We start from the raw sequence: 13,472 nt of genomic DNA, 5'->3' as shown, positions 1-13,472 counted from the left end.
ATCTCTGCTTGCAAATCTTGCCTTAAGTAAAATTCACACATCATCCAGAAGTGTACATGTCTGTTTTAATTTTCCCTGATAATCTTACAATCCACAGGCTTGCTTCTATCCCCAAGGACAAAATCAGTACTAACAGCATTTTTCTTCTCACAAAAGAACAATCATCACAGAAGTCATGATGCAGAGAATGACAAACAACAGTGCCTCAAGCTAAAGCAGGAGTGGCACCGTGCTGGCCAGTTCAGAGACAGCACCATCCTCTGCTACAGCCAGTGCAGCAACAGGTCACATGGCTCAGACTGCACACTCTTCCTGAGGTTGAAGGTACCAGTACTGGCAAGTAGCAGCATCACATCTGAAGGCCCCAGAGTGCTAAATATTCTACAAATACTTTTGCAAAATATGCTCTTTTCTCCAGAGCTTGCCTTCCATCCTACTCTTTTACTGAGCAAAACCAGCACCTGTGTGAACTGTGAAATGGCACAGTAATCCCAGCACTCACCTGGTTCATCTGGCAGGTGATATAACAGAGGGACTTGTTTGTTTCTTCTCCTTCCACATAAGCTTCCATCACCACTGTCCTCCCCTCCAAATTCAAGACACACTCATAGTCCCACTGCTGGTCCTGCAGGAGGAGACACATGGCACCATTTCTCAGTGACACAGAGCTTTGGGCTGCACAAGTGTCCTCCTGCCTCTCCAGTTCAGCACCTTTGACCAAGCCACCAAGCCAGCGGCACGCTCCTCTCATTCCCCTCATTATGCCAACTCTATGCTGTATTCAAGGGCTCTCTATGCTGTGACTGCCTCCATGTATGAAAGACAAACCAACACAAAACACCTAGAAGGGAGCGTGTGTGTCACTGTGTGGAGAATTTAGCACAAAAGGAGAAATTAAAAAAACCCCAGTGGGATTGTGAAGTTACGCCAGTACAATCCCTGTGAAACACTAGCTTGGAGATGAAGAGTAGAGTACACAGATTAGGGCAGAGTGTGCCAAAAACATTGTGTATATTTCTCCTCCCTATCCCTTTCCTGTAAACCTTCCACTTAGAATTGCTTAGATACTTCCTGTAAAAAAGCTAGATATGCATCTCTCTGGAACCACCTCTGCTCCTCTGAGCAGTGCAGTTTGTCAGGTGTAATGTAACAATTAGACTGTGGGCTGCATGTTCCAAGGTGTTTTTTTGTCAAAGGTTACTAAATCATCTTCTGTCTTGAGAAGCAAAGAGAATTTTTATCGGAGGCACACCCAAGAAACAGCTGTCAAGGGTGGTTTTCCCCACTGCAGAAGTTTCAGGTATGGCAGGAATAGCCACATGTTAATGAGCATGCCAGAACGGAAAGGGAACAGATGACTTGTCTTTAGTTTATGGAGACACAAACAGGATGGATTCAGCAGAAAGTTATTCAAAGAACTACCACCTGCAGTGCAGCACAGGTGCAATTTAATCCAAATACATGCAGATCTTCTCCAGCAGGTTGGTGCACACATGTACCCTCCCTTTCTCCTACACACCAATACATCCAGCTATGGAATTCTTTATGCACAGAAATAGGTTATTCCTCTAGGAGAAACCTAGGCAGAGTCACAACTGTATCTTACACATATTTTTAGTAGTCCAGTGGCCAGGTTGCCCAAACAGTGTCCTGTACTAATGCAATTTCTTGATGGTGATGGCATTGAGTTGACTACCTGATAGAGGTGGAAGTTCTTTCCCAGCAGGGTTATCTTCCTCGCCACATTGACTGGAAACAGCGAAGATCCCTGGATTCCTTGCACGCAGGGACATGCATTTGGACCCCAGCTAGGCTCTTCACTCTGAAAAGAAAACACAGGACACAACCTCTCCTGTGTGCTGAAATACTTAACTGGCAATCTGTGAGAAAACTTCAAAGAGTTACAGCCTTAGACCGTGAATTACAAAAGCCCAGTAACTTACCTCCTCCCAAAACTCAGGGGCGTCATACTGATAATCGAGGTCAGGGTGAAGGATCCTGGGAAAGTCAGGGACATCCCTCTCTGAAGAATCACCATCACCCGACAGAAGAGTAGAAGCAGAGAAAAGAGATGTGTCATTCTCAGCCTGCAGCAAATCCATCCAGTCCTCTGTGTCCTGGAGCTCTGTGCCTTCCTCCAGCAGCCACTGTGGGGGAGCTGATGTTGGGAGCTCTGAAACAGGGAGTTCAGTTCCTGGCAATCCAGGAGAGTCATCAGATGCAACAGGGCTCCCTGGCACCTGGCTGGGGGTCTGGGGAGATGGGATAGCAGATGTCAGTGCCTCTGTGGTAGGAAAAGGACTTGGAGGCCATTTGAAACTCGTGACATGAGGAGAAGGTGTTACTGCTGCCACTGCAGACATGTGCAGAGGGCTATCCCCGAGGGTGGTGAGTGGGTCTGTGTGCTGGGGCTCCTGGGCTGCGGCTGGCCCTTCAGTGGGCAAGGCTGTGTAATCCACACTTTTAGATGGACTGGAGAGGACAGACGCAGCAGAAGTTGTCTCTGGCACAGTGACAGCAGGTTTGTCTGCTGGCGGTGGCAGAGGGGATTCTGTGGCAGCCTGGAGAGAGGCGGCTTCGGTGGACAGGGTCAGGTAGGTGTAGCTGGGCGTCTGCGCAGGCTCCGTCGTCGTCTCCGAGGCTGCGGAGGGTGTGACGTGGATGGGCTCCGTGTGGGGCACAGTGCTCGGGCCCACATGCACAGGGGTGGTGACAGGTTTTGTGACCATGGTGGGGGCTGTGGTAGAGGATTTGGTGAGGGGAGCAGCTGAAGAGGGATACACACTTAAGGTTGGGATCTGGGCCTAGAGAGAAACAACATGGTGGGATGAGAAGAGGGAAAGAAATGAAACAGAATAAAACCCAAGCAGAAGAACACTCCGTATGACTTCCCACAAACAAGAGGCCGCTTCACCCTCTAGATTTTAATGAGAGCTACATCTTATGCCATCTTTTGCACTGGGATTGAGGAATGTTTACAGTGCACAAGATCCAGCAACACTCCCTCTCTTCCCACAGATGCCTGCACTGGCCTCCTCTCAGAGGGAGGTCTCCTAGTCTTCATTCTCCACAAAATGCAAGGCCACCTGTGGCAGCCACAAACTGGGCACCTGTTCCACCTCCCCAGTCGCAGCCTCCCTGCCAGCTTGCTCGTCTCTCCACTTTGACACCACCGGCTGCACAGCCCCAGGACAAGGGTGACCTGCTTCATCTGACGGCACTTCCCCAGAAACCCTGAAGTATCAGGGATGCAGAGCCTTGTGTCACTCCAAGGGGAGCTCCTCTTTGTTCCAACAGCTCACCTCCTTGCTTGATGTGACTGACAGCTGATATTTTACCTGAGAAGAGATCTGACTCACAGAGGCTGTGAGTGTACACAGGACTAGGACTGAGCAGGAGACGCACCCTTTCATTGTAGATAATGGTTCCTTCCTCACATGCTGCTTTGTGGGTGCAGAGGTGCTGCTGGATGCACCAGTTACATCTCCAGAGACTGCTCACACACTTCTGGCACCTGGAAGAATGACAGAAAAGCAGCTGCTAAGACAGGACAACCCAGAAAGGGACAGCCACCCTCCCTAAAACTACAGAAGAGAAAAAGCAGGTGCTCACGGTGCCGATTTCCACAGCAGGGCCACTGCAGCACAGTCATAGAAAGAGAAGTCCACAGAAGCAATGAAGATGTCATGGAAACGCACTACAAGCTTTATGGTGACATGATCTGAAAATGAAAATAAAAATTTCTTAGAAATGGAGCCCCTACAAGTTTGCCATACTGTTAGGTGACAGCATGCTTTAGGATAGACACTGTCAAACACTGAGACAGATTCCCTTTCATGCTTTTAGCACCTTAATCACTGCATTATCCTATGGACACTAAAAACAGGTTGGACAAGTTCATCAGGAGTAGCTTGTGATAGCTCTTGCCAACCCATGGGAAAGAAGCCTAGTCTGAAGCTCTGTCCATCTTTATCTCTGTAATTCCACTGCCATCTCTGCATTACAGGAAGAGGTAACATTGAGGCTCAAAGCTGATGGTCTTCTTTTGTCATCCAAAGGAAAACGAAACCCTTAGAACTAAAGTGCCCTTCACATACTGCCTTCACCTTGAGAGCTTCGGTCTATGACCAAACTAAGAAGTGAGTCAGGGAAGAGGCTTATAAGACTTGTAATCTCACTTGCAATGACTGAAGGCTTATCTGCTTTAAAATCCAGGTCTCGCATCAACTACAAGCCTCAGGATAGCCTTGTTCTCTTTGGGAAGAGACTGTCACTGTTTTCTGTAGACCAAATAGCTGTAGAGATGGTCAAAACTTACTGCAGCTGATAGCATCAGCCAGAAGGAGATATTTTGCATATGACAGTACTAAATCAGCTAATTAATCTTGTCCCAGACGAATGCCTCCAACTTTAGAGTTGGTTATTAGTTCTCCAAATAATGGGAACAACTGCATTCTCTGCTCAACTCCAGGAGATGCTGTTCTCTCTAAGGCAGTTTGCTATTAAAGTAAGTAACAAGAACCTTGAGCACCGCTCCTCTCAGAATGAGATTTCAGAGCTCATCTTGCAAGCAATCTTTAGTCACAACAAAACAATTAACATGTGAATCAGTCAGGCCTATGCTGGGTTCCTGATAGGATGGCAAGGGGAGCAATATGCTAACAAAACCGTGATGAGGGGTGTATTGAAACCCAGGATGAGCAGAAAATAAGGGTATGTCCTATGCAGCTGGAAGCTGGAGTCACTGCAATACTGCCAACTCCTATCACTGCCACAGAGGTGATTGTATTTGGCAGTGGTGGAAGGTCTAACGCCTCCCAGGATTTCAGGGTTATGACACCATTATTTATAAATACTCCTTTCTCCAAAAAGGCCATTATTTCCCATGACTGCCAATAATGCTGTTTGACAGTACAGAAGATGAGGTCGAGCACTTGCAAACTGAGAGCAAGAGTTTGTGCTACTAACTTGGAGCTCAACACCTACATGTGAGGGATGAGTTGGTATACAACCTTTAAAATAAAGCTGGAAAAAGGCAAATATTTTAGTGAGCTGGGAAAAGTATTATAAATAGGAATAGGAAAGTGTTGGTATATAAGGCCCTAATGTGATCTCATTTAGAAAACAATGTATGAATCTGGTTATCAGCTTCAAATTCATCTTAGCAGAATACAGAAGCCATGCAGAGAAGGAACAGCAATAGAGTGAAGGAGATAGGAAGCCTAAAGAACAAGAGAACATGAAGAAGTTGGCACAGTTAAACAGCAAAACTCTGTGCTAGGAACGCCTGGCCATAGTTCACTGCGTGGGAGAAGCACTGCAGAAGCAAAAGGACAACACAAATAGATCAAACGGTCAGAAACCATCCACAAGCAAGTTTAGGCTACAGGACAGGAGCCACTTGATAAGCCTCAGAGACACTATGAAAGTAATGTAGGTAAGGCATCTTGGAATAAAAGCAAGACTGACTTACAAAGGAGTTGATAAGAATATCTGAAGCTTGGAGTAATGAGAACTAGACTGTGGCTTTATCTACACTGATTTTTCACAACTGTGCTTAAATTCAGGCCCATACAACTAAACAGAGAAGAAAATCCTGCCCACTCTGCTTGCAGTGGCAGTGCATGAAGCCCTCTTCCCTCTTTGCCTGACCACCCTGGTGGGTTTGTTCCAGACTAAAGCAGTGTGAAAGCCAGATATTAAAATACTGCAAATAATACTGAAAATGAAGGAGTTTGAGATTGAATGAGTGTGTTAGCTGAGTTCTGGTGTCATGTTATGTCCATGGAGATTGCTTCATATCTATTAGCCAGCTGCATACTTGCACAGAAAAATCTGTTCAGCCACTTAGGTGAATTGTGTGGAATGTGTCCCAACTGGCACCTGCCTTTTATTTCAGATGAACAAGCTCTTTGAAGAGATCAGCTCATCAGAGCTCACACTGACAGGCTGGGTAAAATCCAATGCAAAGAAAAAAAATTGAGAACTTTCCAGGTTCTTTAGAGTGGCCAATCAGCAATACTCAGCCAGCTATTGCTCACAGGCTGTGTATTTTCTGAGGTTATACCTCATTACAGATTTGTTTTATCTTTAAGGACCATGGGTCTCTTCTTGCCTTTCCTTACATGTACTTCCTTCTCCCACTGCATGGATTTTGAGAGGGTTTGCGTTTTGTTTGGGCTTAATAATAAAGCAATATTTAAGAGACTTCTCTCCCCAGGTTTAGGACAAAGCTGCCAAACCAGCCACCCCTCTAGACTGCATTTCAGACCACATTCAGATTTACATACAACACTTCAAACAAGATCTCCTTTCCAACTATCAGAATTTGGCATTGGAATTTGGCAACAGCCCAAAATAGCACAGGATGTGTGTGACACAAGTAGAAAGCAAACAGATATTATGAGGAATGAAATGAACACCTGCTGACAGTCCACATACATTCATGGCTGTTAATCCTGGCAATACGACGACCTACAACATACTTTCTCCCAACAATGTTACCAGAGCTATCATGCTCCATTTAAAGCATTTCACTAACCTGTTCCTGTTGGCAAAGCTGGTGCTTGGCTGGGATCTGGAGAAGGACACATGATTCCTGACTCTGTCAGAACTGCTGGGCTTTCATAATCTTCAAAATAACACGAGTAAAATTCTTCCTCGCGCAGAGAAGGTAAGTCCGAGATGGCCAAGAAGATCTATCAGTTCAATAATATCCAGTAAATAATTTGCCCTCATTTAATCTAATTTTTTGGTTCTGTTTTTTCAAAGGAAGACCCCCATAGAGTAGTTATCTACAAAAACACTCATTTTCCTATAACGTCTCCTAGGACTGACTGTTTCATTCATCATCTCTTGCCATTCTCGAACTGAACTTGGCAGCAACTGACAACTTCCCCCTTTGCCCAAGCCTCTAGCACAAGACAGGTTCTTGCCACCTCCTGACACAATGACAGACTTGAAATCACTCCAGCACCTTCTTAGCTGTTCTGCCAGCTATCACATGCCAGACAGGAGATGTAATTTTGGGCCACTCATTTCAGGTCTTCCTGACAGCAAGTGACAGAAACACTGAAAGCACAGACATGGGCACCTTATAGATACTAAAACAAGGAGGGTCCCTATCCAAGCAACCATCACATACTTCAGAATACCCAGTAACTCTTAGCAGGCAAGGACATTTAGTTTTAGGGAACACACAGAAACAACCAAACAACTGAAATAACACCTGGGCTGTACTAGGAGATAAGTCCCTCACGTGAAGTAGACAACAGGCCTGAAGGTTCAGTGTTTCAGCAACAGAAAGACTTGTGACTCCTCAGTTTGCAGAGGACGTTCTATAAGCTTGAGCATCATAAGAGGATCACCACCACTCACATTTCTCTTTTCCTCTCTGCTGATATTGGCTGGAGTTAGTGACTGGACAAACAGACACTGCTGTGTAGAGTTAAAGCTCCAGAGCCACTGTTCACTCAACCTGGACCGCAAGCATTCGGAGCGACGGCTGCACCTGCAGGGAAACAGCAAGAAGCCCTGTGAGAGCCCTGGGCAGCAGTCTGTGTTTGGCTTCCAACCAGACACTGGCTATCTCAAGCCTTGCTAGAGTCTTCAGGAAGCTGCTACATGAGCCACTGAAGCCCCAGCCTCCCACCACCTTCAATCATAGGATGAACTGTTGCGAAATTATAGATAGGTAGGCACTTCTTGGGCTTCAAAGGTCATGAACTAGTTCCTGTGACTTTCTCCAGGGAAGCAGAGCCAGCAGGCAGACACATACACCAGAATAAACCACGTCTCATTAAGCAACATCAGTACGGGAGCAAGAACTGGAAGAGTGCTAAATAAAACACCAGAAGAAGAGACAAGATAGTTTCTCTACACTTGAAATGAGGTTGATCTGAAGTCAGACTAAAACCAGGCTGAAATCCAATGAACAGGAGAATCATGAGATGCCAAAGATCCAAAAAGCAATAGAAAGATGCCCCTGTGTGCAACTGCTATTGCTGCTGGCAGTGTTTTAGGGAGGCAGAGGGAGGAATGGTAAGTTAGAGCAAATATCTCATAAAGAAACTAAAAATAAACTAAATCCAGACACAGATATAAGGAAGAGAGTAAGCAGAGACAATCCCTAGGCACTGTCCCTCCAAAATCCTTACAGGTGAACAGGGATCTATCTTACCGTCCCTGAAGGACACACCAGCCACAGTAGGGATCTTTCAGTGCCAGGCAGGACTCACAGTCCAAGTACAGGGAACATTCCATTATGGGAACCTTTACCACCTGTCAGAGAAAGAAATGAAAAGTGGAAAACACAGCACACACAACACAGCCCCCGGGTCATTGGCTTCTTATGCCTAACTAGCAAGTCCCATCATCTCCATGCTCATCCAAACAACTTCTTGATCCTCAACTTATCCTCCCATAAAGACAAAAAAATAAAAGGAACAAGTTTCCAGAGCCCTTCATACACATACCACATACCGGTGAAGGACATCTAAACATCAGGCTGTAGAGAGGCACTGAGGCAAGCAAACTGTATTGCTATTCATTGGTTATTCTACAACACAGTTTGCAAGGAGGAAATTTTATTTAGTCATAAAACTGCACTTTAACAAAGTGAATTACAGAATAGGAGACTGAATATCATCCACTCTTTTGCTTTTCTGGACTCTCTCATGTGAGATCATCTCTCCTGACACGCAGGTGACTGAAGCTGGAGACAGCAGCTACAGCTGAGGCCTCTGAATCCATCTGCACTATTGCCCAGCTCTACCTGGCAGAACTACCATTTTGACTGAAAGTAGACCATGAAGCTTTGATCAATGTGGAACAAAAACTTTCTGCCATCTAGGGGTAAATTTTACTTGCAAAATTCTTCTGCTTCAACTTACCATCCTTGCTGATTTCAGCCTCTTGCCCTCTTTAATCTGCTACTACACTTCAGCTACTACTGTCAACTACTTTGAAATACCAACTTCTAATTCCAGACCTATTACTTTTGCTAAGTACATGATGTAATTTGCATCTTTTAATTGACAGAACAATTACTGTTAAGGATATATTTCAGATTTCCCTAATCTTCTTCCACTCACAGATTTCAACTCCTGCTTTGAAGTGTTACAAATTTTACAAGTATCTCAAAGCACACTGGGGGAGTGAAGGGAAGTAGTGGCTTTCCAGCATGCTCTCATTTTTTGTTTGTTCTTTCCTTCATAGTAACTCAAGGGCTGCTTTTCCTTTGCTGGGAGGATCCTTTCCTTTCCAGCTCAAGGAGCTGATATGAGTGGTGGTGTACAAATCCTCTCAAATAATGTATCCATAGCAGAATTTCTTACTCAGCAGACACCAATACCCCAAAAGCCTGAGGCACTGCAATGCCTCTTCTCCTCCAACTGACTCTAGGCACAAACAGAATTACAGAAAGCAGGAGTAAGAGAAAAGTGCCTCACATGGCTCCTTCCACAGCTTGATTTCATCTGCAAGACTGTTGTTATATCCCTGGTCAGAGAACACCTCTGCTATCTGAAGACATTTCCCACACATTTCTGCTTTTCATACGTTACAGAACAACAGCTTGATCTTTTAACTGATTAAAAACAGAAGTGCTACACTTTAATTACATGAAATCTCTATTTTATCTTTTTAACCTCCTGCAAAACCAAGATGGATCACATGTGAACCCAGAGGCTTTCTTCTGCTCAAATGGAGATGCACACTGTTGTCCAAACAGTTCCTGCTCAACACAGTGGAACCCAGGAATTTGTGGTCCCTTGTCTTCATGCCAGCAGAGCAGCCCTTTACAGCCTGCAGTTCACATTCCTCCATCGCTGCTGATACAGCCTGACAGACTTCAGAAAATGCACACAAGCCATGGATTAGGGTAACAAGGCTTTCTCCATGCTTCCTCCAGCTTCTGGGAAAGGCCAGTCCCCATTACTGTAAGCAGACTGGCAGGCAGCTGCTGCTCAGCACAGGCTTAGCCAAGTGCAGCTTCCCAGCCTCCCCTGCTCCTGTCAGCAGTTTGTCTGAACATCTAGTGCTTCGACTCCTCTGTGGAAGGGATTGCATTGCTCTTACCATTGACTGGGTCATGACAAAGAGGTGCTCCTGCAACTGGTCGAACAGCAGGTCTCTGCTCACCACGCTGTTCACCTGGATGGATACCGAAGCGTAGGTGTGTGCCTCTCCCTGGGCTCCCAAGTACACCTGCAAGGGAGTCACAGATGTGAGCAGGCAAAGCACCACCACAGGAGCTACACCCATCCTACAACAGGACAAGCTGGAACCACTGCTGTGTGCAAGGATTTTAACCTCTCACCAGAACCTCTGTGCAGTGGCTTCAGCGACATGAAGCACATGCCCAGAAATACCTGTGCAAACCACACAGGACACACCAGCCCTGCTGCTGGCTCAGTGCAGATGTAACCAAAGGCAATGTGACCACTTTTGGGGCATCCACATTTTCCCCAGGCAGTACAGTGTGAGAAGAGACCGTCTGATAATAACGATGTTTAGTAGGAACCCAGCTTCCCAAGGAAAAAGCAACACTGCCTTTTTCCTCTTCTACCTGAGCATCCCTGGTTAGTTTTATCCTCTTTGCTGTATGCAGATCATACCTTGTGCAGCCTTCCTCTGCTGTCTCCCAGAAAAGCAATGGTGTGGCCGTCTTCCACATTCACTGCCACAGCTGTCAGACGGGCCTCGGTTTTCTCCAGGAGCGGGGCTGCCTCCAAGGGTACCCGGCTGGCCATAGGGCTGGGAGTGTGGTCAGAGCCACAGGGGTAGGCATACAGGGTGTCCTTTTTGGGGGAGTGAAAAGAACAGGGAAATCAGCACCAAAAAAAATGGGTACAAAGAAAATTAGCACATTCAACACTTCCCACCATCCCCTTCTACCCAAATTCCCCAGCAGTGAATTCAGCTTTAACCCCTCTTAAGCTTTTTTTACTGAGAGCAAAACCACCCACATTTTAATGATTAGTTTAGGTATGTTGGCTGTTTGTACTCTCACAGAAATCTACAGACATTTCAGCCAGTTCATTCAGCATCAGTAATGAAATGCATTGAAACTCTCTCAAGTTCTCCAAAAAACATTACTGTTACACACTGCTGTGATATTGCTTTGGGGAAGATTTATTTTATTTTTCTGAACACAGCAAAAAGATGAGAATTTCTTTTTTCAGTGCAAAGCCACCTCATGACAAGTATCACCTCAGGCAATCTGCATGGTTTTGCTGTACCCCCTACAAGTTAAATTCTAAGCCTGAAGTAGAACCCCAATGCATCAGGACATACATAAACACAGGGTGGGACACAACCTGCTCCAAAGAGCTTACTAACTGCACTTAGGAATCAAAGAGCACATATAAGAGTCACTGTTGCACACTGCTTCAATCCTTCCAAGTCTTGTGAGAGTTCTGAACACTAACTCCACTGCACTGTGCAGAAACAGTCATCCTTCTGTTCCAGTTAGTGCCCTCCCAGTGCCACCAAACCTTCACTTACTGCATTCTAAAGAGGGACAATGAAAGCTACCAACTTATTTACTATTTGTAATGTGTAGAGAAAAGATATCCCATTATGATTCATCTTTTTCCTACATAACAAACTCAGTCTTGTCCAGGATAGTTCCTCTGTTGCTTTATATCTTTCTCGGTGCCTTGTTCTATGTCCATTTCAATTTTACAGTATCCTTTTGGAGACTGAATGCAGGATTGTTCACCCAACAATTATTATCTAAAACACCATTTTTTAATTGATCAGTGGCTTGTCTTCAAACAACGTGGCTTGTGTAAATTCAAGATTTTCATCATGAAATCCCTTATGGATAACGTTTTCACTCTCCTCTCCAGCCCCTTACTAATTACTCTGACAAAGCTGTGTGTGGAGCAGCGCATTAACTGTGCAGTCCATACTGACTCCAGCTCTCTCTTCCCTCAGGCAACATGGTCAACTTAGACTCCTTGTGAGCAGGGTTACATATCCTTCTGTCTGATGTCCGTGGCTTTGTACTTGGCAGCTCAGGCTGTGTGGTACCATCCAGCACCAGGCAATGGAGCTGCCCCCGTCAGAGATCCATGATAACAGCACATCATGGCATTCCTCAGGCATCTGCTTATCTCTGCTCACTGATCCCATAGAAAACCTGTCCCTTTCTCCCCTCTCCTCCCATTTCTCTGTTTGGGTTTGTTGGTTTTTTGTTTTTGTTTTTTTTTTTTTTTTTTTTTGCATTTGTGTTGTTGTTGCTGTTGGTTTTGTTTGGTTTTTCAATACTTGACTGCTTCCTGGAGAAACTAGAAGCAATCAGCAGCTTTTGATAAGGTCTATGGAAATCCCACAGTAAAATATATTTAACCTGCTCAGCTCTGTTCCTTTCTCAAATGCATTGTTATCTTAGCAGGGAAGCAAGGCTTGACACAGCAGTTCCATTAACAAACCATGCCAGTTAGACTAGCACTGCTTTCAGTCCAGTGCTTTCTTGTTTTCCTTTCAAATACTGATTTAATGATTTTTCTGCACACTTGGTGTAAGGCTCTGACTTAAAGTCTGAGGAGGTTATAGCTTCTAATGATTGCTAGTTTTTGCCATCTCCTAAACTATCATTCATTTTAAGTGACACATACATTTTTCTTACCACCTATCGTTTGATATTTCAGCTTATTCCAGTCATCTTCTTGTAACTTAAAGATTTCTATTTCTCCAGCTGTCCAGTTTCTGTAAGATTTATTAGGAAGAGGACCACTGCCAAATTTCCATGCTCCAAAGCATTAAGTGCTTATTTTGAATGGGATTCTAGCTATCTTTTGCAACCTTTGTGTAAGTTCATACAAATTCTGGAGCCTAATAACCTCACTACTGGCTGATTTTTCAAAGAGTGCTTCAAAGAAGTCCATACACAAGTCAGAAATATCTGTACCCCAGTTGTGCTCAGCACTGCTGTTGCCTATTCGTGATGCCAAGGGCAAGTCACTTCACACACATTTATCTACCATAAACTGACGTGACCTGTGCAGGCTCTCCTAGCACTGGCACAGCCCAGCAGTGGCCTCACAGGGGCTGTCTGTATAAAGTACTTATATAAATTTACATAGAAGCTCTTTGAATTGCTTGCAGTGAATAACATCTTGGCAACGTTGCAGAAAATGCACTTGAGGGATCATCCAGTGTCTTAATGAAATGCAGCAGCTCCTGCTGTGAATTCTGGTGTGTGTGTCCTACCCGCACAGGTAGGAAACAACAATAGGACAATCTATATCTATGCATGAAGAGGACTAAAAACAAAAGGAGAAGGTACATGCCTTGAAAACTACACCCACAGAAGACATGTAGCCTTCCTGAGCCTTGTAAAAACATGTTTCACACTTCCAATTTATCAAGTCACTAAACAGCATCTACATAGCCTCCTGCATCTCATGACTAACGAATCTCCAGGTAACTGAACAAATGAACTGAGTCTGAAATTCTTATAAAAA

The 13,472-nt window shown here is 44.9% G+C and overlaps 1 protein-coding gene across 4 annotated transcripts in view; it reads right to left on the bottom strand.

Moving 5' to 3' along the window:
• Nucleotides 1-13,472, bottom strand: part of PLXNB1 (plexin B1) — a 77,946-nt gene that overhangs the window by 23,121 nt on the left and 41,353 nt on the right. For all 4 annotated transcript variants that reach the window (XR_011154629.1, XM_069027623.1, XM_069027624.1 and 1 more), the window contains 10 exons: nucleotides 10,617-10,799; nucleotides 10,078-10,206; nucleotides 8,180-8,280; nucleotides 7,378-7,510; nucleotides 6,542-6,698; nucleotides 3,613-3,721; nucleotides 3,406-3,514; nucleotides 1,944-2,804; nucleotides 1,697-1,822; nucleotides 503-625 (listed from right to left, as the gene is read on the bottom strand). Coding sequence is in view for 3 of the 4 variants with exons in the window: in XM_069027623.1 (XP_068883724.1) it covers nucleotides 503-625; nucleotides 1,697-1,822; nucleotides 1,944-2,804; nucleotides 3,406-3,514; nucleotides 3,613-3,721; nucleotides 6,542-6,698; nucleotides 7,378-7,510; nucleotides 8,180-8,280; nucleotides 10,078-10,206; nucleotides 10,617-10,799 (2,031 nt within the window). In the remaining variant the exon portion in view is untranslated. The remainder of the gene's footprint in view (nucleotides 1-502; nucleotides 626-1,696; nucleotides 1,823-1,943; nucleotides 2,805-3,405; nucleotides 3,515-3,612; nucleotides 3,722-6,541; nucleotides 6,699-7,377; nucleotides 7,511-8,179; nucleotides 8,281-10,077; nucleotides 10,207-10,616; nucleotides 10,800-13,472) is intronic.

This window comes from Aphelocoma coerulescens, chromosome 12 (genome assembly GCF_041296385.1).
Source record: "Aphelocoma coerulescens isolate FSJ_1873_10779 chromosome 12, UR_Acoe_1.0, whole genome shotgun sequence".
NCBI classification, from domain to species: domain Eukaryota; kingdom Metazoa; phylum Chordata; class Aves; order Passeriformes; family Corvidae; genus Aphelocoma; species Aphelocoma coerulescens.
The sequence above is the reverse complement of the archived record's forward strand: the minus strand, read 5'-3'. Positions and strand labels throughout refer to the sequence as shown.